The 26,139-nt window shown below is 43.1% G+C and overlaps 2 protein-coding genes and 1 long non-coding RNA gene across 13 annotated transcripts; 1 reads left to right on the plus strand and 2 right to left on the minus strand.

The window, feature by feature from the left end:
- Positions 1 to 8,246: 8,246 nt before the first annotated feature.
- On the minus strand, positions 8,247 to 21,408 carry LOC110508520 (vasculin-like protein 1). Of its 10 annotated transcripts, none has more exons than XM_090225360.1 (11): positions 21,177 to 21,408; positions 17,956 to 19,428; positions 17,758 to 17,872; positions 16,829 to 16,958; positions 16,344 to 16,687; positions 12,868 to 12,943; positions 12,385 to 12,743; positions 9,991 to 10,149; positions 9,663 to 9,793; positions 9,485 to 9,587; positions 8,247 to 8,778 (listed from the first exon to the last, which is right to left on the minus strand). In XM_090225360.1, exons 3-11 carry the CDS (start codon positions 17,815 to 17,817, stop codon positions 8,605 to 8,607), a joined length of 1,536 nt encoding a protein of 511 aa, XP_090081486.1. In that variant the 5' UTR covers positions 17,818 to 17,872; positions 17,956 to 19,428; positions 21,177 to 21,408; the 3' UTR covers positions 8,247 to 8,604. The 10 variants fall into 10 exon arrangements, with proteins under 10 accessions (XP_090081486.1, XP_021444760.3, XP_021444762.3 ...); XM_021589085.3 differs by having other exon boundaries at positions 9,991 to 10,152; XM_021589087.3 differs by having other exon boundaries at positions 21,015 to 21,227.
- LOC110508521 (transmembrane protein 69) lies at positions 21,198 to 23,884 on the plus strand. The gene is made up of 3 exons (XM_021589088.3): positions 21,198 to 21,519; positions 21,783 to 21,831; positions 22,002 to 23,884. Exons 2-3 carry the CDS (start codon positions 21,790 to 21,792, stop codon positions 22,737 to 22,739), a joined length of 780 nt encoding a protein of 259 aa, XP_021444763.3. The 5' UTR covers positions 21,198 to 21,519; positions 21,783 to 21,789; the 3' UTR covers positions 22,740 to 23,884.
- LOC110508522 (uncharacterized) lies at positions 22,915 to 26,139 on the minus strand. Of its 2 annotated transcripts, none has more exons than XR_016492826.1 (5): positions 26,000 to 26,139; positions 25,178 to 25,554; positions 24,824 to 25,035; positions 24,476 to 24,671; positions 22,915 to 24,224 (listed from the first exon to the last, which is right to left on the minus strand). It is a non-coding gene; the product is annotated as an uncharacterized LOC110508522 (long non-coding RNA). The 2 variants fall into 2 exon arrangements; XR_016492825.1 differs by having other exon boundaries at positions 24,468 to 24,671.

Raw genomic sequence — 26,139 nt, forward strand, 5'->3', positions numbered from 1 at the left:
TCGACAGATGTAAAAATGTGTCACAGCACCTTTCATTTTTCTCCTGCGGTTTCCCCAAGCTGAAGTTGACCGGAATTGATCTGCAAGATTGGCAAGAGTGATGTGCCTGTCTCTGATCAACTATTATACGCGCATTCACTATTATGTAAATGTTTACCATTCATTTAGTTTCATTTGTGATGGTCAAGATCACTGAACAGCGCTCACGTAAATGCACTACTGAGATTGAGAAGCTAGCAGTTTTGCACCGCATAGTGAATAAACTATTGTCAATGGATTTCATGTTACTTTTGACAGCTGAATATTGTTTGCCAATGTTTAATGTAAACTAGCTAGCTAACGTTAGTTAGCTAACTAGACACCTTGTTAGTGGCAACAGACAGACAGCCAGACAGACAGACAGACACAGTTGAAGCCATCTGTCTGTAAAATAATTTCTAATTAATGTCCTAATCAACAACTTTGCCCTATTTATCTTTCCAAAGCCAAAAAGTATGGTGACAGCAGCGGATGAGTGAGGAGAGGCTTTCTTCATGTGTAGTAAACCTCTCCTGGAGCTGGCCAAGTAGGTTTTCTTTGTCTTTCACAGTATTTTAAGTGATATACATTATTATTATAAATTACATCTTCGGGTCTCACCAAACCACCTCCATTACAGTTGTAGCTAAGACTTTGAATATGTAATTTTGTCTATGTGAAGCAGGATGGAGAACGGCGTCTTGGGGAATGCTCTGATGAGGGTTCCTGAAGAAGATGAGGAGGAGGAAGAGAAGCCCAAAGACTCCAACATCAAAAGCACAGACAATGATGACGGTAAGCATTCTGAATTGTTAAACCACACAAGTAGTTGGCGCTTGCCTAATTATACAATTTGGCCTAGTGGTTGTGCTGATCTCTCTGATAATGAAGCTAATGCTGTAGATCCTAATGCTGTAGATCCTTCAAACAGTTTTAGAAACTTCAGAGTGTTTTCTATCCAATACTACTAATAATATGCATATATTAGCATCTGGTACAGAGTAGCAGGCAGTGTACTCTGGGCACCTTATTCATCCAAGCTACTCAATACTGCCCCCCTGTCACCAAGAAGTTAACCCACTGTTCCTAGGCCGTCATTAAAAATAAGAATTTGTTCTTAACTGACTTGCCTAGTTAAATAAAGGTAAAATAAAAAAATAAAAAATAAATTGTGTGTATTCGGTTTTGTTGTGGATTATGTCAGATATTCAGTTTTGTTGTGGAATTGTGAGATATTACCTGTTAGATACTGCTGCACTGTCGTATCTAGAAGCATAAGCATTTCGCTACACTCACAGTAACATCTGCTAACCATGTGTATGTGACCAATAACATTTTATTTTATTTGATCTGGCAGAGGTACTCCACCTCAATAACTCCATATGGCAAATCGCTTGGCACACGCATACTCAGGCCGACTGACTCTTGTTCAGGCAAATTAGAAATAAGTGCACTCAGGCTATCCAGAAGGCCATAGTTAATTACTTTAAGGAGAAGTTCTCTCTATGGGTATAACCCCAAGAAGTTCTGGAAGACCTGGAGAATAAACCCTCCTCCTCACAGCTGCCCATGTCCCTTAATGTTGATGATGTGGTTGTTACTGACAAGGAGCACATGGCTGAACTTTTTAATCACCACTTCATTAAGTCAGGATTCCTATTTGACTCTGCCGTCCAACATTCCGTCCAACATTTCATCATCTCCCACCCCTTCTAATGCGTCTATCCCCAATGCTCCTCCCTCTTTTCCACTGCACTGCTACAAAGTTTCTCTCTACAGGCGGTCACTGAGTCCAAGGAGCTCCTTAAACTTGACCCCCAAAAAACATCTGGGTCAGATGGTTTAGACCCTTTCTTCTTTAAGGTTGCAGCCCCTATCATCGCCAATCCTATCTCTGACCTTTGTAACCTGTCTCTCCTCTCTGAGGCGGTTCCCATTGCTTGGAAGGCAGCCACGGTGCGTCCTTTATTTAAAGGGGGAGATCAAGCTGATCATAACTGTTATAGGCCCATTTATATTTTGGCCTGTTTATCAAAAGTTTTTGAAAAACTTGTCAATAATCAACTGACTGACTTTCTTGATGTCTATAGTATTCTCTCTGGTATGTAATCTGGTTTCCGCTCAGGTTATGGATGTGTCACTGCAACCTTAAAGGTCCTCAATGATGTCACTATTGCACTTGACTCTAAGCAATGTTATGCTGCTATTTTTATTGACTTGTCCAAAGCTTTTGATACGGTAGACCATTCCATTCTTGTGGGCCGGCTAAGGAGTATTGGTGTCTCCGAGGAGTCTTTGGCCCGGTTTGCTAACTACCTCTCTCAAAGAGTGCAGTATATAAAGTCAGAACATCTGCTGTCGCAGCCACTGCCTGTCACCAAGGGAGCACCCCAAGGTTCGATCCTAGGCCCCACTCTCTTCAAAAATGTCATTATCAACATGCTCAAGCAGTAGGAAGCTCTCTCATCCATTATATGCACAAGATACAGTCTTATACTCATCTAGCCCCTCCCCAGATTTCATGTTAAACGCTCTACAACAAAGCTTTCTCTGCCCTTAACCTTGTTCTGAACACTTCCAAATCAAAGTTAATGTGGTTTGGTAGGAAGAAAAGACTTGATTTCCTCTATTGTAATCGCTCCTCTTTCATCCCAGCTGCCAAACTAACCTTGATTCAGATGACCATCCTACCCATGTTAGATTACAGAGATGTAATTTATAGATCGTCAGGAGAGGGTGCTCTCGAGCGGCTAGATGTTCTTTACCATTCGGTCATCAGATTTGCCACCAATGCTCCTTATAGGACACATCATTGCACTCTATACTACTCTGTAAATTGGTCATCTCTGCTTATTTATAAAACCCTTTTAGGCCTCACTCCCCCCTATCTGAGATACCTACTGCAGCCTTCATCCTCCACATACAACACCCATTCTGCCAGTCACATTCTGTTAAAAGTCCCCAATGCGCACACATCCCTGGGTTGCTCCTCTTTTCAGTTTGCTGCAAGCTAGCGATTGGAACGAGCTGCAACAAACACTCAAACTGGACAGTTTTTATCTCCATCTCTTCATTCAAAGACTCAATCGTGGACACTCTTACTGACAGTTGTGGTTGCTTCGCGTGATGTATTGTTGTATCTACCTTCTTGCCCTTTGTGCTGTTGTCTGTGCCCAATAATGTTCGTACCATGTTTTGTGCTGCTACCATGTTGTGCTGCTTCCATGTTGTGTTGCTATCATGATGTTGTCATGTGGTGTTGCTACCATGCTATGTTGTTGTCTTAGGTCTCTCTTTATGTAGTGGTGTGGTGTCTCTCTTGTCGTGATGTGCTTTGTCCTATATTTTTACAAAATTTTGAATCCCTGCAGGTGGGCTTGTATTGTTCATTTTTTTCATAAAAATGTGTTAGTAAAACACGTTTTTAAATACTTTATAGTGCAAGTGATGTGTGGTTATGGAAACTTATATCAGACTGAAATGTAAAAAAAAAAAAAGAAAAGAAAAAAAAAGATTGGGACTGGATCAAAAACAAGCTCGGCTTAATGACAGCACTGCGCATGGTCATGGCTGTGTGTAAATGTATGCACACTCACAAGCAAATGTTCTTATTGACAAATGTCACACTTTGCATGGAAATTATTGATAAATGAGGCCCCTGAAGCTTTGAAGCATGAGGCTAAACTTCTCAACTGTTTTGGTCCTGTAGGTACCAGTTGTAGCAGCTTTTTTATTTATTTGTATATTTCCCCTTTATTTAAACAGGTAGGCTAGTTGAGAACAAGTTCTCATTTGCAACTGCGACCTGGCCAAGATAAAGCAAAGCAATTCGACACATACAACAACACAGAGTTACACATGGAATAAACAAAACATAGTCAATAATACAGTCGGACAGAAGGAAGCAAAACGTCTATATACAGTGAGTGCAAATGAGGTAAGATAAGGGAGTTAAGGCCATAAATAGGCCATGGTGGCAAAGTAATTACAATATAGCAATTAAACACTGGAATGGTAGATGTGCAGAAGATGAATGTGCAAGTAGAGATACTGGGGTGCAAAAGAGCAAGATAAATAAATAAATACAGCATGGGGATGAGGTAGGTAGATCGATGGGCTGTTTACAGATGGGCTATGTACAGGTGACAGTGATCTCTGAGCTGCTCTGACAGCTGATGCTTAAAGCTAGTGAGGGAAATATGAGTCTCCAGCTTCAGAGATTTGTGCAGTTTGTTCCAGTCATTGTCAGCAGAGAACTGGAAGGAAAGATGACCAAAGGAGGAATTGGCTTTGGGGGTGACCAGTGACATATACCTGCTGGAGCGCGTGCTACGAGTGGGTGCTGCTATGGTGACCAGTGAGCTGTGATAAGGCGGGGCTTTACCTAGCAGAGACTTGTAGATAACCTGTAGCCAGTGGGTTTGGCGACGAGTATGAAGCGAGGGCCAACCAACGAGAGCGTACAAGTTGCAATGGTGGCTAGTGTATGGGGCTTTGGTGACAAAACGGATGGCACAGTGATAGACTGCATCCAGTTTGTTGAGTAGAGTGTTGGAGGCTATTTTATAGATGAAGGAGAGTTTACAGTCTAACCAGACACCTAGGTATTTGTAGTTGTCCACGTATTCTAAGGCAGAGCTTGAAGCACACCCGTGTGTGTGTGAGAGCAATGTGTGTGTGAGAGCAAAGTCTCATCGTGCTCATCTCAATTGCCATGTTAGAGTGGGTCACTTTTGTCAAGTCGTTGACCATCGTCTTTCAAAATGTGTTGCATTCTGGGGGAAAAAATTGTCTGACTTGTGCCCAAGTGAACTGCAAGTTTCTGCAGTTATGGTTCAACTTCATCCTGCTACCATGGCCTGCATTGTGGGAGGCTCTATTGTCAACCAATCATTAGGGTGTTTTTGTTTGACCCAAATGAATGTGACCAAAGACATGATTGAAACCAATTTGCTGCAATTTATGTATATAGTAGATAGATACAAATAAATATTTGAGTCTCTATCACTAATTGATTGTACAATATACACAATTGTTTATTTCAGTTTGTTAGTGTGTGATTATGGGGGAACGATACATGTTTATTTCAACATTATGAAGAAAACCTTTTATAAACAATGGCAACACTGCCACGTTGATCTAAGCCTTGCTGTTGGAAAACCATATTAGTGACCAACTTTTGGCTATTGCAGATGCAACTCCCTTGACCTCACTCCTCGGCTTTCTGTCTACAGTCGGTTACTTTAGCCTTACCATTTAAACATGCCCAATATCTACGGTCCTGCTGGTTGAAAGTCAATCTAATTTTTTTTTAAACATTTATCTCGGCAAGTCAGTTAAGAACAAATTCTTATTGACAATGATGGCCTGACAAAAGGCCTCCTGCGGGGACGGGGGCTGGGATAAAAAATATATATATATATATATATAAATATAGGACAAAACACACATCACGACAAGAGAGACAACAAAACACTACATAAAGAGAGACCTAAGACAACAGCATAGCGAGGCAGCAACACATGACAACACAGCATGGTAGCAACACAACATAAAAACATGGTAGCAGCACAAAACATGGTACAAACATTACTGGGCACAGACAACAACACAAAGGTCTAGAAGGTAGACAACAATACCTCACGCAAAGCCACAACTGTCAGTAAGAGTGTCCATGATATTCTTTGAATGAAGAGATTAAGAATGTGACCTGCCAGACTCAGAAGATTGAATATCCTCTTTGAAAAAAAGCATGAACCCCCCCCATTCGAATTCTGCCCCCCAAAAATATAATTCATGATGGTTTTATTTGATTTTATTTTTTTTCGGAGTCAAATATAATAGTTTCAGTATAGTTGTAGGTTTCTTAAAACAGGTTTCTTAATTTTATTTCAGTTTACTAAATTGTTTATTCATGATTAGATTTTGTTTGTTTCAGTTTACTATAATAACCTTGAACCGTTGGATAGATGTTTACAAAACCGACTTAACAGTTTGAGAGCCTGAGTTTGTGTTTTATTGAAGGAAAGAGTGTAAGGAGGACCAGCTGCTGGGAGCCGAGATGCACTACGAGCTGGGTCTCACCCCCTGCTCTGACTGCCAGTACAGCCAGGCCATCAAACACCTCAACTCCGCCAGGGTCATTAAGAGCAAACTAGCAGAGGAGGTGAATGTGATGAGTGATTCTCATTATGAATGAAAAGGAATTGTTTAGATGGTTTAATTCTTGGAAAATTGTAGTTTCTTCCTTGTAACAAACACTCTTTCATTGTTTGTCTCCCAACCAAGCATCAGGGGGTGTTAAAAGCAGAGGGGCCCGATGCAGATGTTGATGAGAGGAAGGAAACGGTGGAGCTGAAGGATCAACCGACAGAGATCCAGGAGAAGGTGGAAGACGCCACAGTGGGACAGAAGATGGCTGCCTCTGCTGCAGCAGAGGCTGTGATGCAGGATACACCGGTGAGGGATCTAACCAGATTGATTAACCTAGTTCTAGCCCCCTTACCTTTTTAGGCTCTCTTAATTAGGTTTGAGCTTATGCAATACGGCTAGCATGAAGTTTGATTTCACTTTTCATTGGTTGTTTATTCAGGCAGGTGGTTCAGCGTTTCCAGCTCCGAGTGGAAGTTCTCAAAACGGTGGGACGTTTGCACCTATGGTAAGCCTAAAATGTGGGATTTTAGGCAGGTTTATTGGTTGGTTTGTGTTTTAAAACAACATATTCTATGACTATGCGTCCTACCCCCTCACTCAGATTCAAGTCAGGTCCACCTACAGAAACGGCCCCTCAGTCTCCGACATCTCACACCTGGTCTGAAAAAAAGGTCAGTGACGTGAACATATCTGCTCCCAGATAACACCTCTAGTCCTCCTCCTAGCATCCACACACACACACACACCTATTCGTACCGTTTAACAGCGGAAACCAGAAGACAGCTTAGTAAAGGAGTGACTTTAAAAAGGCGAAACAGGAGACTCATGTTAACAAAATGGAGGTTGAAAGGTATATATTGATTGTATTTTCCACTGCACAGGTAGTGACAGTAAATACCATGGAATACCTACATGTACTACTACTAGACCAATTTTAAATGCACTAAATAGACCACCACATTCAATAGCATGTGCCTCTTTGTGATTGCAATGGCAAAGTCATTGTCAGTGAATTCAGTGTTGTGATTATTTTCTCATGCTTCCTCCCTGCAGCCAGTGAAGCCCTGGTGACTGCCTGATCACATCCTTCTAATGCAGATCAAGTTGTAAATATGTCATGTTCCTATGGTGTACCTGGTTGTGCTTTGTTTTTCATATTTGTAATATTTAGTATTAATAAAGAGTACCTAATTGATCAATGAATCATCTCTGTTTGAATTGTAAAGTAACTAAAATGGGAATTTGGTAGGAAGACATCTACCTCTTGAAACAGTTTAAACGAATGCCTCAGTTCCTCCTCGCAGTGATCAGTGGTGTACTGTGAACACATTGAATTTTGTATGCCTGTGGAATAGATGTATGGCTATGAATTACATGCATATTCTCTTGGCACTCAGCATTAAGGAGACAGATTGTAGGTAAGGTCCCGCAATAAGACTTAGCGTCCTGTCCAGGGGGGTGTATTTGTACATCGAGCTGCCTCACGCTACAGAAGCAGGAGAAAGGCTCCTGCTCATATGAGCCGTTCCGATTCGCACAAGCCAAGGTTACTTACTTACTATGGGAATAGATATCCTTGCTCTTGCTCGGTGAGAAACACTTTGCTGAGAGGGAACAGAGGCGGATCATGTAGGGAAAAATCAGTGTTACAGCGTAATGTGACATTTAAAAGGCAACGTTCTCTCATTGGCAGACTGCATTCACGGTAAATGCTGAATGACAGCTCAATCAGAAAAACTACCTTTTACATTTCTAGTGTGCCATCGGTAACGCTGCTGCGACAGTGAATAGAGCACTTCATCTGTTTTAGTGGTAATCGCAGTCTGCATCGTTTGTTCCATTTTCCAGATTTGATTTATGGGACAGGTGAGAAACTGGGAAAGATAGGAGTGTCACAGGCATCGGGTCAGATTTGACCCCTGGAAGGTTAAGCAACATGGTTAACACTGTATTGAAGAAAGGGTTAGTATATCTATGGGTGGCTGGATCCATGTGATGCGATTGACCATTAACGCAATCCAGCAACTTGTTCATAGAAACAACAATCGGAACACATAACACCAAGCAAGGCCGGATTCGTATTGAAACATCTCACCGTGTCAGGAACCAATTTTATTAATATCATTAATGTCGTCAGTGTCACTGAGATGAGTTAGTCTGTTTAAAGCAGAATCGGATGTGCATTGCCCTTTTCTTGACGAACACTCAGTTCCACAAAGCGAGGAGGAAGGGAAGGGGGGAGGAGGTGCAGTGAAGGAGGCAACGCAGGGAAAAAGACCTCCGCATGGGGAAGCTGAAACTTCCCCCTCCACTAGGATGTGATTGGTTGTAGCTTGTGCAAGATCAAGTCGAAACAGGTGTTCTGAAAACGAAGACAAGAGGGGTGTGTGTGTGTGTGTGTGTGTGTCGGGTTTGTTTCGTAAAGCCACTTCGTCAGGTTTTGATGCAATCGCCGACGTCATCGTCGTCCGAGGTCTGGCTGCTGCTGCTGGTTTCAGACTCTGAACCCTCGTCATCTTCTAGGTGAGCCTCAGCCACACACCTCCAGGGGGTGAAGTGGAGGGTGACGCCTCGTGCGCCCCGGGGGAGGACCCCGTTTCTCTTCAGCTGGGAAGAACAAGAACCACCTGAGTCAAAACAAGAACCTAGACACTAACCTGGTTCTCATGCTATGTGCTTCAGACAACTCTTCCATACGACATGGGAGTGTTGGCTACAACACATACACAGGAGCCTTTTTTACACCTTGCGCTAACATGTGGTTTTCACTATCTGATCAAGTTCTGTTATGTTTACACATGGCTTTAAAATGTGTCTTATCGGTCCACTGTGACCAGATTTCCTGGTCACTCCATGTATAAAAAGTATTTGAGAGATTGTTTCAAAATAATATTTTATAAATCATAAAATTAGACAATTATTTATGCCTTGACTCTGTCTTGTCAATCATTTGACTGGGCGCTATAATGATGATTTAAATGGTTTCACCATCTAGATCTTTTTACACTTGTAAGATATCCAGATACATTCCGTGCCTGACTACCTCTGGAGGGTAGTCAGAAAGATCTGATTACAATCAGTTCACAATGTCTTTTGATTGGCTACTCTACACCCATCTACACAATCAGAATATGGACAAAATCAGGACAAAGGACGCATGTTAGCGCCAGGTATAAACGGGAATTGGGTTACCTAAACACCCCGTTTTCATTCTGTACAACCACATGCCACTTCCTATGAAGTTGATAACAGAAGGTCATAGAAGATGCACATAACATATTGATGATAATGTAAGACTGCCACAAACTCGTACCTGTTCAGTTTTAGTCTGGAACTCTCTGAGCTCATCCTCTGTCAGGGGCAGGAAGCTGTCATCATTTTCTGGGTATTCCTGCCAGCCCATGGCTTTCAGTAATCTACAATAAAACAGCAAACACTGCTTAGCAGACTAATGGGGTGTGTGTGTGTGTGTGTGTGTGTGTCAGTCCTACCTGTGTTCTGCCTCTAGGGAGCTAGACAGGTGATCAGTGTCTGAATTGCTGAGAGAGAGGGAGTGAGACAGGCCATTCTCATGGCAGACTCCCTGGCGGTAGGCTTTGGGCTCTGGGGTGCTGCTCTCGCCCTGAGGAGTCATTCACACCAAATAAAAGACACCTTAATAAAAACAGGTCACTTCGGCTTACATATGAACTGAACCATGTAACATTCCGAGCCTCTGATTCATTTTCCTCAGTCAGCCTGTGAATTTACCTTCACTTGGATTTTTAAAGTTTTGGGCCTTTCTGTCCCACTTGGACATTTTTTAGGGGCGTTATGTACCTGTCCAGGAGTTCCAGGGCTGCTGCTGGAGGTCAGGTCTCCGGTGCACTCGTCCTTCAGCGTCCGCAGGAAATCACTCTTCCGGTCTGGTCCGCGCCGCATCAGCTTTAGCCGCGACGATGGGCCAATGTCCATGGGAGGAGTCGTACTGTAGGGATGCTGCTATCCAACACAGATGTAGAGAGAGAAGAGAATGCTTAGCCCTTGCTTCTAACAGTTATGTGAACTTTTTCTCCCTTTCAGTCTCCAGGACTGGATTTGTATGGCCTGCTACAGTGCATTCAGAAAGTATTCAGACCCCAGAACAATCCAAAGTGTATTTTTGATACCGTCGCAAAGCTAATTAAAAAGCAGCATTCCCCAAGAGAGGATGGCTTTCAAATTCTTTGACGAAATGATCATGATCATTGGAAAGCAAATTACTCCTCTTCAAATCTGCATTTTTCTCCAAAGCTCAGTTGTTCTGAATCTGCACAACACTACCAGGACCTAGGATTGGAGACACTCAAGGTTTTTTAATCCTACATTTCGACACATTCATGAAAATAATGATGGCCTCTAAAACTTCAAGCTGCATACTGGACCCTATTCCAACTAAACTACTGAAAGAGCTGCTTCCTGTGCTTGGCCCTGCTAGGTTGAACATAATAAAAGGCTCCCTATCCACCAGATGTGTACCAAACTCACTAAAAGTGCCAGTAATAAAGCCTCTCTTGAAAAAAACAAGCCTTGACCCAGAAAACATAAAAAACGATCGGCTTATACCGAATCTCCCATTCCTCTCCAAAAAAATTGAAAAAGCTGTTGCGCAGCAACTCACTGCCTTCCTGAAGAAAAACAATGTATACAAAACGCTTCAGTATGGTTTTAGACCCCATAGCACTGAGACTGCACTCGTGAAGGTGGTAAATTACCTTTTAATGGCGTCAGACCAAGGCTCTGCATCTGTCCTCGTGCTCCTAGACTAGAGGTCGACCGATTAATCGGAATGGCCGATTAATTAGGGCCGGTTTCAAGTTTTCATAACAACAATCTGTATTTTTGGGCGGCGATTTGACGATTTTTTAAAATTATTTTTTTATACCTTTATTTAACGAGGCAAGTCAGTTAAGAACACATTCTTATTTTCAATGACGGCCTAGGAACAGTGGGTTAACTGCCTCGTTCAGGGGCAGGACAGATTTTCACCTTGTCAGCTTGGGGGATCCAGCCCGGCCAAACTGAGCAATCAGGGGAAAAGGGCCTTGGTCAGGGAGGCGACCAAGAACCCGATGGTCACTCTGACAAAGCTCCAGAGTTCTTCTGTGGAGATGGGAGAAACTTCCAGAAGGACAACCATCTCTGCAGCATTCCACCAATCAGGTCTTTATGGTAGAGTGGCCTGACGGCCACCACACCTCAGTAAAAGGCACATTACAGCCCGCTTGGAGTTCACCAAAAGGACTCTCAGAACACATGAAACAAGATTCGCTGGTCTGATGAAACCAAGATTGAACTCTTTGGCCTGGATGCCAAGTGTCACTTGTGGAGGAAACCTGGCACCATACCTACGGTGAAGCATGGTGGCAGCATCATGCTTTGGGGGATGGTTTTCAGCAGCAGGGACTGGGAGACTAGTCAGGATCGAGGGAAAGGTGAACGGAGAAATCCTTAATGAAAACCTGCTCCAGAGCGCTCAGGACCTCAGACTGGAGTGGAGGTTCACCTTCCAACAGGACAACGACCCTAAGCACACCGCCAAGACAATGCCGGATGCTTTGAATGTTCTTAAGTGGCCCAGCCAGAGTCCGGAATTGAAACTGATTGAACATCTCTGGAGAGACCTGAAAATAGCTGTGCAGATACGCTCCCCATCCAATCTGACAGAGCTTGAGAGGATCTGCAGAGAAGAATGGGAGAAACTCCCCAAATACAGATGGGGCAAGATTGTAGAATCATACCAAAGAAGACTCAAGGCTGTAATCGCTGCCAAAGGTGCTTCAACAAAGTACTGAGTAAAGGTTCTGAATACTTATGTAAATTCATATTTACTTTCTTTATTTTTAATACACTTGCAAAAAATTCATAAAACCTGTTTTACTTTGTCATTATGGTGTATTGTGTGTAGATTGATGACGGGAAAAAACTATTTAATGCATTTTATAATAAGGCTGTAACGTAACAAAATGTCAAGGAGTCTGAATACTTTCTGAATGTACTGTTCATGTAAAGTGGGTGATCAATTAGCTTAATTTCTCAGATCAAATAAGATGTCAACAAAATAATGTTACAGGAATGCTAATTTAATCAATTTCAGAATAAGGCTGTAACGTAAAACAAAATGTGGAAAAAGTACTTTCCGAATCCACTCTGAACCCTTTCATGCGTGTTAGGTGTCTGCAGAGCTGCCCTCACCTCTTTGGGGGTGTTGTGGCTTTGTAGCTGGGTGGCAGAGGCATAGGGTTTGGCTGCAGACACAGGACTGGTGAAGACAGAGTCTCGTCCTGACAAGTGGAGGCCAGGCTTAATGGAGTCCCTCCCACTCGGCTTCCACTGGTGGGGTTTGGTGGTCACCAGGGCAGGCTTGGGCACCAGGTTCTTGTAGACAGAGTGGGTGGAACTGGCAATGGTGGGCAGGGTTTTACTGCTGTTGATGGGTGGGGCTCCGGAGCTGGCAAAGCTGGCAGAGAACGCAGTGCATCCTGGGTCCTCTTTGGAAACCTTCTTGATCACCAGCATCTTAGACACCATCTGCTTTCCACTAGGAGGGTTCTCTGGAGATAAGGGAAGCAACAACTTGTTAGAGGGTAACGACATGGAGATAAGGGAGTGGTCTGAACTTTGAAGATGTTACTGATGTCAGCTTTCTAATGTCGAAATCAATCAATTAGTGATTACCCCATACTCCAGCGTGAGGAGCCACTGGCCTCGTCTGGTTTCCAGACTTTCCAGTTGTTTCAGGGTTAAGGGAGGGCTGGGAGAAAAAACATTAAACATGATTTGTTATTATTCATTATATTGAAGTTTGTACATACTGTATATTTGCCATGATGTTTTATGTTTACCTGTACCAATCCAGACATTTTCCCCCCTAGGTCTCAATGTCACTATGCCTATTGGCCCCTTTTTTAACTAACTTTTTTCACTGACTCTGGACTCCACCCACCCACCCACACACTCACACCAACACACACACTGACCACATACAGTGCCTTGCGAAAGTATTCGGCCCCCTTGAACTTTGCGACCTTTTGCCACATTTCAGGCTTCAAACATAAAGATATAAAACTGTATTTTTTTGTGAAGAATCAACAACAAGTGGGACACAATCATGAAGTGGAACGACATTTAAGATCTGTGGAGGGAGCTGAAGGTTCGAGTTGCCAAACGTCAGCCTCGAAACCTTAATGACGTGGAGAAGATCTGCAAAGAGGTGTGGGACAAAATCCCTCCTGAGATGTGTGCAAACTACGAGAAACGTATGACCTCTGTGATTGCCAACAAGGGTTTTGCCACCAAGTACTAAGTCATATTTTGCAGAGGGGTCAAATACTTATTTCCCTCATTAAAATGCAAATAAATGTATAACATTTTTGACATGCGTTTTCCTGGATTTTTGTTGTTGTTATTCTGGCTTTCACTGTTCAAATAAACCTACCATTAAAATTATAGACTGACCATTTCTTTGTCAGTGGGCAAACGTACAAAATCAGCAGGGGATCAAATATTTGTATCCCTCACTGTATTTACTCCTGAATTTATTTAGGCGTGCCATAACAAATGGCTTGAATACTTATTGACTCAAGTAATTTCAGCTTTTCATTTTTTACAAATTTTTAAAAGTGTCTAAAAACAGAATTGCACTTTGACATTATAGAGTATTGTGTGTAGGCCAGTGTCACAAAATCTCATTTGAATATATTTTAAAATCAGGCTGTAACATAACAAAATGTGGAAAAAGTTAAGGGGTGTGAAAACTTTCTGAAGACACTCTATGCTGCAGCTACCGTGCATTTGGAAACTATTCAGACCCCTTGACTTTTCCCACATTTTGTTAAGTTACAGCTTTATAAAATTGGATAAAAAAATATTTTAAAAAAGCCTCAATCTACACACAATAACCCAGAACGCCAAAGCGAAAACAGGTTTGTAGAAATGTTTGCAAATGTATAAAAAAATGAATAAATTGGAAAAGGTCAAGGGGTCTGAATACACTGCACTGCTCCACATACACTTCTGCTAGAGCTCAGTCTATGAGTTGTTGCCTAGTCCTGTTGCCTAGTCACTTTACCCCTACCTATATGTACATAGCTACCTCGTACCCCTGCACATCTACTTGCCGCACTGGTAGCCTATTTGCGGGTGCTTTTTCAAATCGAGATTCTCCTGTGAGTGTAATTGACTGCAGTGAGTTAAATTTGCTGCAATGAGTGTAATCTTCTCAATATTAGGAGTTGAGAAATAAAGTTGACATCATTAGAAATATATTATTTTCTTTCATACTGTAGGTATGTAATTCCAAATTAATTTATTCTGTTGTTTCTAGTGATATTCATAAAAACATTGAAATAAAATATATAAAAATGTATATATACAGTACTAGTCAAAGGTTTTGACACACCTACTCATTCCAGCGGTTTTCTTTATTTATTTTTTACTATTTTCTACATTGAAACATAATAGTGAAGACATCTAAACTATGAAATAATACGTATGGAATCATGTAGTAACCAAAAGTGTTGAACAAATCCAAATATATTTCATATTCTTCAAAGTAGCCACCCTTTTGCCCTGATGACAGCTTTGCACACTCTTCGCATTCTCTCAACCAGCTTCATGAGGTAGTCACTTGGAATGCATTTCAATTAACAGGTGTGCCTTGTTAACAGTTAATTTGTGGAATATATTTATTCTTAATGCGTTTGAGCCAATCACTTGTGTTGTGACAAGGTAGGGGTGGTTTACAGAGGATAGTCATATTTGGTAAAATACCAAGTCCATATTATGGCAAGAAAAGCTCAAATAAGCAAAGAGAAACGACAGTCCATCATTACTTTAAGAAATGAAGGTCAGTCAATCCGGAAAATGTCAAGAACTTTGAAAGTTTCTTCAAGTCCAGTCGCAAAAACCATCAAGCGCTATGATGAAACTGGCTCTCATGAGGACCGCCACAGGAAAGGAAGACCCAGAGTTACCTCTGCTGCAGAGGATAAGTTCATTAGAGTTACCAGCCTGAGAAATTGGCAAATAACTGCACCTCAGATCGCAGCCCAAATAAATACTTCAAGTAACAGACATTTCACATATCAACTGTTCAGAGGAGACTGCGTGAATCAGCCCTTCATGGACAAATTGCTGAAAAGAAACCACTACTAAAGGACACCAATAATAAGAAGAGACTTGCTTGGGCCAAGAAACACAAGTAATGGACAGTAGAAATTTGAGATTTTTGGTTCCAACCACCGTGTATTTGTGAGACAGAGTAGGTGAACGGATTATCTCTGCATGTGTGGTTCACACCGTGAAGCATGGAGGATGAGGTGTGATGGTGTTGGGGTGCTTTGCTGGTGACTGTGATTTATTTAGAATTCAAGGCACACTTAACCAGCATGGCTACCACAGCATTCTGCAGTGATACGCCATCCCATCTGGTTTGCGCTTAGTGGGAGTATCGTTTGTTTTTCAACAGGACAATGACCCAACACACCTCCAGGCGGTGTAAGGGCTATTTGACCAAGAAGGAGAGTTACCCAACCTCAACCCAATTGAAATGGTTTGGGATGAGTTAGACCGCAGAGTGAAGGAAAAGCAGCCAAGAAGTGCCCAGCATATGTGGGAACTCCTTCAAGACTGTTGGAAAAGCATTCCAGATGAAGCTGGTTGAGAGAATGACAAGAGTGTGCAAAGCTGTCATCAAGGCGAAGTGTGGCCACTTTGAAGAATATCAAATACATTTAGATTTGTTTAACACTTTTTTGGTACTGTATATATATTTTGGCAGTTGAACACCCCTGCCCTACACATTGCTTGTTTTGCACAACAAAAATATTTTTGAAACCACATAATGCAGAACCATTTCTACTGTTCAAGTTTGCCATTGTTGATTCTGCTTGTGAGGAGATGACCATGCCTGAGTGACACTGATGGAAGAGAGGGAGGGTGCAGCTTCCCATTTGACATAATGGGAAGGCTCCTTTATCATAATATGATTTTACCGTGAAAATATTGTGAAACACTATCATTCAACTATTACTGCAGATATATTATGGGCATTTTTCAAAAATTCTACATGTAGCTCCTGTAATGCCTTTGCTAACTTTGCTTAAAATGATACAGGGTGTTCAGAGGGGTTCGAGAATGAGATTACTACTCACAAAGTCCTCTTCCACAAATTTCAGCTTGTCCTCCCCGCTGCGTTCCTCATTGGGGAACTTGTCCTGGTAGGGGGTCCCGGGGGCGCCCTTGCGGGGATGGAAGTTGCCGTTGCGCTGCCGGTGCCCCCCCTGCCTGTCCCTGTCCCCTCCTCCGGGCCCGGTGCGTTTGGTGTGGCGCCCCTGGTGGTGGTGCCCGTCCTGCACCCCCCTTGGTGCCCCGTGCCATGTGGGAGGAGCCTCCTTCCAGCAGGGCACACCCGCCAGGCCACCATGACCTCCCTTTGCCACCCCAGAGTCCACAGAGTCATGCCTTAGGAGGAGAGAAGGCTGCTGCCACCCATCACCTACAGACCCAGACAGGAACATAGACGGGTTAATACTATGGAACACAAAACATACACTGCTCTTATACGCGAGTTGTCAACATACTAGAGGTGAAAATACGTTTTTGGGGGCGCACAGGGGGTTAGGATCATCAGGGTTACCTGCGGGGGAGTGCAGGGGCCCGTTGTTGAAGAAGCCGTCGGAGGAGTTGTGTCTGCGGCGGCTCACAGCAGCACGGCTGTCCCGGTGGTGATGAGGGTTGCCATGCTTCTCGAGGCTGGCTGCAGGGGACTGGACACAAAAAAAGTCAGTGAAGTAAAATCCATCTGTTCCCAGATAATAACTCTAGTCCTCTAGTATCTCCACACACACACACACTTTCAGGGGTGGGAAACAGGAAGCCATCTCCCACACCAAACTCTACACATCTTATCTGATTTCGTTAGCAGCAGAATATCACACGGACACATAATACACATATCTATGTAATATACAGTAAAGTAGACCTTAAGCAGCTTAGGTTTGGTGTTTATGTAATAACTTGGTGTAGTCCATTAGTCACCACTATCAGATTGATCTTACTGGACTGCCACTGACCAAGGTTGAGGTCTGTGTACACACCACAGACAAGTAATTTGGCTGGTACACCATGAAAGTCACCTTGTATAGGCTACACCCGGTCTACGCCAAGCTCTTGCTTAGAGTACAAAAACACCAATCTCATTTAGCTTACAGAGCTGAATCTCAACCCTGTGTCTAGTAGCTCCAAGAGCAAGACAACACCACACCGAGCTCTCCTGCCTTTCACACTTACACGCACATTTATCTTTCCTTTTCTAGTGCTTTCACTTACCACACTAAGAAAACACATTTCTATCACAGAGCCTGGAAGATAGCCACTCGTTGAGGAACAAATATCTCTGGTACACAGTATTCACTGATTCAATGCCACTTACTTGCGTTTCTCCTGTCTGTTTCCCCTGAGTACACACAGTATCTTTCCTGAACCCTGTGCTGATGGCAGTCAGTCTGCCCACGATCGGCCTGCCCCTGGCTGCACGCCCGCAGGTACACACACACAGGAGCTCACCTTGGCAGGCTGGGGCGTGGAGAAGTTAAGCCAGGCAGGGACAAAGTCATGCTGCGCCATTTAGGTCCAGTGTCTCCAGTCAGTGGATCGAGGCATCAAACCTCATGGCAAAGATCTGACAGAGAAAAATGAATGAGAAATCTTGAACTTTGGGAAAAAAGAAACAACACATTGTTGCATAAAACGTATCATTATTACCCCAGAGTCTTTGGCTCTGAAGTCCTCTCCTCCTCCCAGTCTCTCCCTCCTCTGTGGGCTTATTCTCTCTGGCCCGCTCACAGGCACACCACTGGTCTTAGACTCAGAGTGTGTGATGGGGAGCAGCACCCCACTGCCGAGCCCTCCTCCTCCAGGACAGAACAGCCCCTTTCCCCAGACGCAGACCCTGTCGTCCAGGGTGAAGTGTTGCGAGACGGGTCACAGGGTTCTGAGATGATCTGGAATGGTGATCCAGAGGCCTGGGGTTGATTCAAGGGTTCGTTACCCTGGAGGGGATTTGATGGCTGTGGACTTCCCAAACAATTTTAACACGTGGTTTGAGCTAGGGAAGTTGCGTGTGACAGTTTTTTGGGGAGCGCCGTTACCCCCACCCCCCCACCCCAATTCTTCCTGATCACTCTACTGAAGCAGGTAGGATTCTTTGTCAGGGGCAGAGACACAAAGTCAGCTTGATCTTTGTTGTGAAACTGAAGGTTCTGATTGACGGGCTCAGTAGATTGGAAGGTGAATTGTCCAATGGGAAAGGCAGCTGCAGGTTGTCTGGTGAGATTTGACACTCTGGGGTATTGATCCCGGTCAATGTGAACAGGAAAGTTCCACAATGACATCAGAAGAGGGGTGGAAGGAGGTTCTAGCTCTTCTCCCGCCACTATGAGTGCCAGCTCTTAGACCAAGACTCACCTTTTACAGAGTCATTTTAAGCTCTACCCAAACATATGCAGAAAATAAATTGATTCAGAGAAAGTATTTTTTATTCCAATGGTCACTGAAAACCACAGCTCACCTCATTAAACTGGTGAAAAGGCTGTCCAGGGTTGAAGGGGAAAAAAAGGTGTCTAGTATTAAAGTCACATGACAGTAAAGGCAGAATCCACTGTTACATTTCTGACATCTTCTATCGAGGTCAGTGAAATGTTGATACTGCAGAACAATGCATTATAATGCTGTTTTTCAGTGCATGCTAAAGACAATGGTGCCTAAATGGCTGGTTAGACCTGTTGCTTTCTTCATCCGTCTTATTAGATCTGTATCTGTTAACTGCCGGTAGAATAATCCGTGGTTGTGCGGTTGCAGGAGGAGAGTGCAATAGTTCAGATTTCATAGATGAGTGAGCTTTTAGACGATATAACAGCAATCTCTTACAAGCACAGTGCCCTGTGTCACAACACACCTGGGACTCCTTTGTTGAAATATAAAAATACAATTTCCCATAAACGAGGGAACCTCAAGTGAAAAACACAAATGTCTTCCTTCAAAGCAAAAGAAAGTGTAGGAACATATGGAGAATGTCACAGATAATTTGTCAACGTAATCATTTTGTTGAAGATTCTGAGCTTTTCACAACACAAAAGACAGGTGCTATGCAGTTAATCCAAGTATTTTCAGTCCTCTTGTAGTGTTGCTTTCACATGCACTTCTGCAGACCCAACCTGCAACTTCCGCAGACCCAACCTGCAAAAAGAAAACAGAAATAGCGTAAGTTCAGAAACCGACAACAAATACTTTTGAATCTCAGGCACACCGGTAAGGTTGTAATGCATATGGCCATCGCCTAAGCCTATACGTTTCTGTAGTCATGTTTACTGCACAGTGTACTAGCCCAGACGCTCGGTCTGAACATTAACATGCATCGCTTGCAGTATGGTTTCGGAAGGGTAAGGACCATATCTTTCATATCAGCTAGAAATCATTTTCTAAAAACAAAAAGGTTAATTTGATACACACCTTGATAGGGTTAGTGTTCCCACACTACCATATCTCCATGTTACAGCGCAGAACACCTGTGTGTAAGCATAACTCAGAAAAGTGTAGCTTCGTTGGATGGAGGCACCCATAGCTGTATGGATCTGTGCAAACCTCCTACAGTAAGTATCTTTTTTTATTGAAGGATTCTTTCTCGCTGATGAAAGAGAAGGGCCATATGTTTTGAAAGCCATATCGCAAGTGATGATTATTGACGTTTCTAAATGTTAAAATAGTGTAGGGATTGTAGTTCACGAGGCAGTTGTGGGTGAAGCTAATGGCTGAGAGCTGTTGGGAGAAGGCAGAATTCTGCCTGGAGTTTGATAGCTAAGTTGGTATTGCATGTCAAATTTGATGAAACTTGCTCCCAGAGCATCTTTGATAAACCCACAAACAGAAAGCAAGCATGTTGCAATGGTGCTAAAAAAAACACACACACAATCAAAGCCATGTTATACTCAGATTTCTCCCTTATAGAAATGCAAGCTTTGATCAAATATGTATACCAGTCTAAAAATACTCTAGACCTAAACACTCCTAATCTAAATAAGGCACAGTGAGTAACTGTGTTCTAACCTGCTAGCTAAGTCCTGCGAACCACAGCATGTCATCATGAGTGACCGAGGCTGCAGTACTTCCTGAAGACAAATCAATAAACATCCTGTATAGCACTGTGATATGCTGCCCAGTGGCTTCCATGGTGTATTAAGTGGACCAAGTTATTACTCTAATTGCAAAGTAAAATTGCTTGAGAGCCATTGATGAAGCACTGCCAGCTGTGAAGGACACATTCAGTGATGCACCAATTCACAATCACTGGAGTGACTTTTGACTTGAAGCAATGGAGTGTCTTAATTAACATGTGTCGACAAGATCTAAATTCTTGACAGCGAGTTGACAACTGATTTGGTCCGATTCTGAAAGCAAAAACGTTGATCACTGCTAAATAATTAGCTAGTTAGTTCCCTTGAAACTTTTTGTAACGTTCACCAAGTTGTTAGCGAGCTACAGAAACGTTAGAAGCTGGCAAGTCAACTAGCTAGCTAAATATCTAATGTTAGCTAGCTACATTAGCTTGCACAACTAATACTCAGTCCCGAACTACTGTTAAAGACATACCATATAGTTATGCAACAGAGTAACTTAAATTGTTTATAATATTGCTGTCACATTTCTGCAAATAGAGGTAAACAGACCTTCGTTGAAACAAGACGGTTTCAAAATGGCTACCTTTAGCCCACACGGGGATTCGCATGTTAGCTTGCTATATTTGATATGATGATGCCAAAACATACCTGCAAGATGTTCATCAATAAATATTATACAAAATATATTTAGACGTAATATTCCATCGATGATTAGCATTGAAATACGTTCTTCCTGTTATGTGCCTCTAGATGAAGAGGCGTTCTGGTGTTTGTTTGGGTTTTTGGAGTGCGTTCGCGCAGCTTACGTACGTTCAAGTTCTTGAAAATAATATTGCAGCCTGGCGCGTTGCATGGTGTGTTTCAAACTGAACAGGAGCGTGGAAAAAAGTAAAACAAATAAAAAGGGTGATGCAGCTTAGAAACAAACTAGAGTTACATCGAAATTGTCCGTTTACACTAACTAGTACAAAAACAAAATACTAGCTACATATTTGTGATATTGAACGCTACTCACTAGCTTCCAGGCGCTCTATTAATCAAACCTTGTGGACATCGAACTTTCGCCAGACACTGTGAATCGAGAAAACGACCTTACACACACACCCCTGCTATGGCTAACTTTTAAGTGGACTGTACCGCGTGAAGATCAAGGGTAAAACGGATCATATATATTTCTAAACGTTATAAAATTACATTTGCAAAGGCTTTTGTTTATAACACATCTATTATTTTGGGTAGCTAACGCGTTAGCTAATGCTGAAGAGGTCAAAGCTAACCAACAGCTAACTAACTAAACCAACTTGATTTTGTAAAATATGGCATTACGAAATGCGTATTAACGTATGCCAATCACAATTGAAACTGGCTTTACATTCCTTATGTTCTAAAATGTGCATGCGCCTCTTTTCCTTTTAGATTGAAAATGTTCTCATTTGCATTGAAAAGGCACTTCAATCCCTGTGTGGTAAGAATACACATTACATCAGTTATGTGACGCCATAATATTGGTCTATCTTTTGTCCATTTGATCTGGAACAAATAGCCAAAAACATCTGGGTTCTCTGTACCAGGATAGAGGCACAGATCATGTAAAACCCTACTGAGAAATGCATTTGCAACTGTCTTTATTCTCAGGGTCCATCATGGCGATCTCTGCAATGGGTACTCAGTGGGTCCAGCTGCATGGTGAAGAGGGAATGTTTTTACACCAGTTCCAACCCCTTGTTGTCTCCACAAGTTCCTACGGCAACATCACTACTGTTCCCGAGACTAGCCTCCTCCAGGCTCCTGAGCCTCAGGTCCCTGAGCTTCTCTGCCTCTTTGCTCTGCCAGGGTCACCCCGTGCCCACGGCCCCTGGGAGAAGACAGGAGAACCAACAGCGCCTCAGCATGAAAGCCCTGGCCTATGCGCCCAAGCCTGCTTTGTACCTCGGCTTCTCCGGCCTCCTTCCATTCCTGGGTGCCCCCCTCCTGATGGCTGTGACCCAGTCCTACCTCCCTGAGGTGGCCTACGCCCAGGTGGTCTACGGGGCTTCAATTGTGTCCTTCCTGGGTGGGGCCCGCTGGGGCTTTGCCCTGCCTGAGGGGAGCCCTGCCCAGCCCGACTGGATGAACCTTGGCAACAGTGTGGTGCCCTCCCTGCTGGCCTGGCTGGCTCTGCTCTGCAGAGACAACATCACAGAGGGAGCCCTTGTGGTCATCATGGGGCTGGGCCTGGCCCTGCACTATGACCTCACACTGCTGCCTGGTTACCCCGGCTGGTTCAAAGCCATGAGAACCATACTCACTCTGGTGGCTACCTTTTCCCTGGTGGCCACACTGACATTGCAGAAGATGTGCCCGGAGAAGAAGATCAAGGCACAAGAGAATTGACTAGGTAATTACTAAGGGATATTAAAGTTAGCACTTGAAAGCTAAATTCTCTCATTGTGAACAGTGGAACTGACCATTGTGGGATTTGTTCAGTAGGAGCAAACGGGGAGAAAACAACATTTAAAAAAAAAATGGAAATGGTGCGACGCAACAAACCTTTCCAATAAAATAAATGTTCACTGGATTTCCTTTTAATCAATGTGCTACTTAGACACTTCTGTACCTCAACAGGTGAGTGGTGAAATACAATTTCACGTTGTAATCTAGTGCCGCTGCTGAAATGAAGGTGATACAAGCTCATTCCAACCAAGGGGACATTTCTCAGTGTTTTAAAATGGTGACTACTGTGTACTGACTAAAAAGGCACTGATATTTACAGTGGTGTTATATGGCTGCATTTCGGTCAATGAGCCATATTAAACAAATACTGAGTGCAACGGTTGTACTAGAGTAATTGCAGCTTAAAACATCAACGTTTAGTGATCGTTTAACAAATGCCGTAAGCACAGCAGAATGTTACTGTAAGGTTAGCATTTCCAACCATAACAGTTTGACATGAGGACCACAAGTAACATTTTGCTCGTAGTAGCTTTTGCTTCTGTCATCAAGTGCAGTACAAGGTTTTAATACAACTCCGTGTAGACACATGAAGCCCATGGCACTAGCAGTCAGTCTACCTTCAGTCGACATGGATAATGGACAACTCCCATGTAAGTTAATAGTTTTGGTGTTCATTTTAAATGTGACACTCAAAGTGCACAGGTTGAAACAATTGACAGGATATCAGTGACAGACAGCTATCCCATTCTCAAAAACGGACAAACAATCCTTTACACTTATGTAAAAACGTAATGGTCCTGAAAGTACCAATGTTTAAGTCCACACAAATTAGCAGAGAAAGTACAGTAAACAATGAAAGCTATTTACCCTCCAGAAACACTGGCACACCTCTGAAACGGAGCAGGAAGTATATGACTGAGTGATGGAGACAGACAGGTCTGCCATGTAACTGACGGAGTAGGTACTGCAGTCTTGCTAGCTCAGTTGAATCAACAGTCCCCCTGTTGGCAGTCTCCCAGTCATCTGTTTGTCTGTGTACAATGAACTTCTAGTTCAGTTACATAAAAGCAATAAACTATCCAAAATAACAGAACAATCCAAACATTCTGAAATCCATCAATTCCCCTGCAAGACCACAGAAAGTTATTTGCCTTGTATTTTGCAAAGACCAAACTGTTCTAGCTAGAAAAAGGCTCTGTGTTCATGCTCTGTGAGGTGATGAAAAAAGTATTCTGAGTCGCACCCTCTATTGGCTATATGAGTACAATATGGGAAATAACAGAATTCGATTCTCCTGCAGCATTCTGCCACTGCTGTTCAAAGGTTAAAACACATTGCTGGTGAAGGCTATGTTGACAATGAACTCGAGGACTCGTCTTTGATGTGGCTCCATCGTCTTCCCAATCTCTGATCCAACCAAACCACCTGCAGAAACACAGTAGTGAGGAGACATCATGGTGATGTCAGTATCTTGTCCATAGACTCTTTAAAAAAAAATCCCAAAAGAAAGACTTGGACACTGTTATAATTTCAATAATCAGCAGGGCAACAATGAAGATTGGGGGGTATTTTAATGGTGCAAGAAATAAACGAGGATTTCTTGATGAATAAGTAAAAAATAAGAAAGATCCTGCTTGACAAATCAGGAGTATCATTCCATCTCATCACCTATGTACTTGAAGAGTCTCTGTGGGGAGAGCAGGGGGAACCTGACTGGGTACAGCACCTCCACTACGTTTCTTCCTCTTGGCCACGTCCTGAAGGACCCAGTCCATGGCTGCCGTGAATACCTGGTACTTATCTTCGCTCCGCAGCAGCTTCACCAGCTGGTCCTTGGACAGGCCCCAGAACTCATCCAACACACACACACACCTAAAGGTCAGATGTTCCGATTGTGATTTTTGTTTGTTGGTGCAAGGCTATTCACTTTTTTTGTTACACACACTCGGCAGATTGGAATGAGATGGAAGGGGAAAGAGATCATCTGAAGACAGAGATGGAGGAAGAAAAATACTGTGTAGCACCTCCAGAAAGTGTACATGGACGTAGTTCTCAGTGAACTCCAGCACGTCCATGCAGGCGATCTGCTCCAGGAACTGGTGTAACCCCACACAGTTGGACAGGTCCATGTGGCTCTTGAGGAACTCTCCACAGATAGACACCACCTCACTCAGCTTCAGCATGTCTGCTGCCACCATCAGTTCCTGCATGTTCTCCACCGTCACATGAATCGTGCCTGGACGGATTCAGTTCAAAGAAACACAAAGACATCTGTATTATGTACTGTTTTGTGTATGAACACTACTGTACACTACACATTCAGTAAAATGGTACATTTCATGACAGGACGAAGCTGTGTATATGAACTCCAGCAGGACCTCAAACATCTGTGCCTCCACCCCCAGGATCTGGACCTTCTCCTTGTCCGCCTCGCTCATCCATCCAGAGAACAGAGCAGAAAAGTAGGGGCTGCTGGCAGCCAGGTCCAGCTTATGGACACTGAACACCCGGCCTCCCAGCAGTAGCCTGACGTCACAGAAGTCTGCCCGGAGACGCATCTTATTAATCTGGGCCAGGATGCGGTCCGACACAAACAGTGCCTGCTCAGGGGACTGGGTCGTCACACCAGCTGCAGATATGTCACCGCCACCGCAGACCCTGCTCCCAGGGGTCTCTGTCACCAGGACAGAGACAGGGGTGGTGTCACAGACTGTACACACATACTACTGGACTCTCCAAGCAGACACATCTGGCTCTAGGGAGAAGAGTACAAGAAACATGACACAATCTCAAACATATACGTATATATGTAACATGCTGGTATATGATAACAAACACCATCATAATGATTCAAGTGCCAAATATTTTCTCCTGCTGTTCTGCCTGTTGCTTTTGTCTTCAACTGTGTTTTTGGATTCTTATCTCCTTTAAAGTTAAAGTCATGCATATAACTGCATGTATCATACACCAAAAAGTCCATTGTCTTTATATCATCACTACCATCTGATCTGGTTATAACTGTAAATCGGCTCATGACAACATATTTCCTATAAAGCAGACATAATTTAGCAGGCGCGCTACATTTCTGCGGGTATGTGAGAGATGGGGTCAGATCATTTTATTATTTGAATGGAAAATCATGACAATCGAAAATGCTGAAATGGAACCTTTTCTTCACAAAGAAAATATAATACACCAACCTGCACAGTTTCTTGCTAGTCGTTCTCAATTTCTCTAGTTAGCTAGCTAGTTACTTGCTGCAGGCAACTTCCGCATACTTTTCTGGACCGACGGTCTTGAGTTTAATGACTAGGCCTAACTAAGCAAATACCAAACGTCT

This window comes from Oncorhynchus mykiss, chromosome 28 (assembly GCF_057628025.1).
Source record: "Oncorhynchus mykiss isolate SJ-2025 chromosome 28, ASM5762802v1, whole genome shotgun sequence".
In the NCBI taxonomy this organism is placed as follows: domain Eukaryota; kingdom Metazoa; phylum Chordata; class Actinopteri; order Salmoniformes; family Salmonidae; genus Oncorhynchus; species Oncorhynchus mykiss.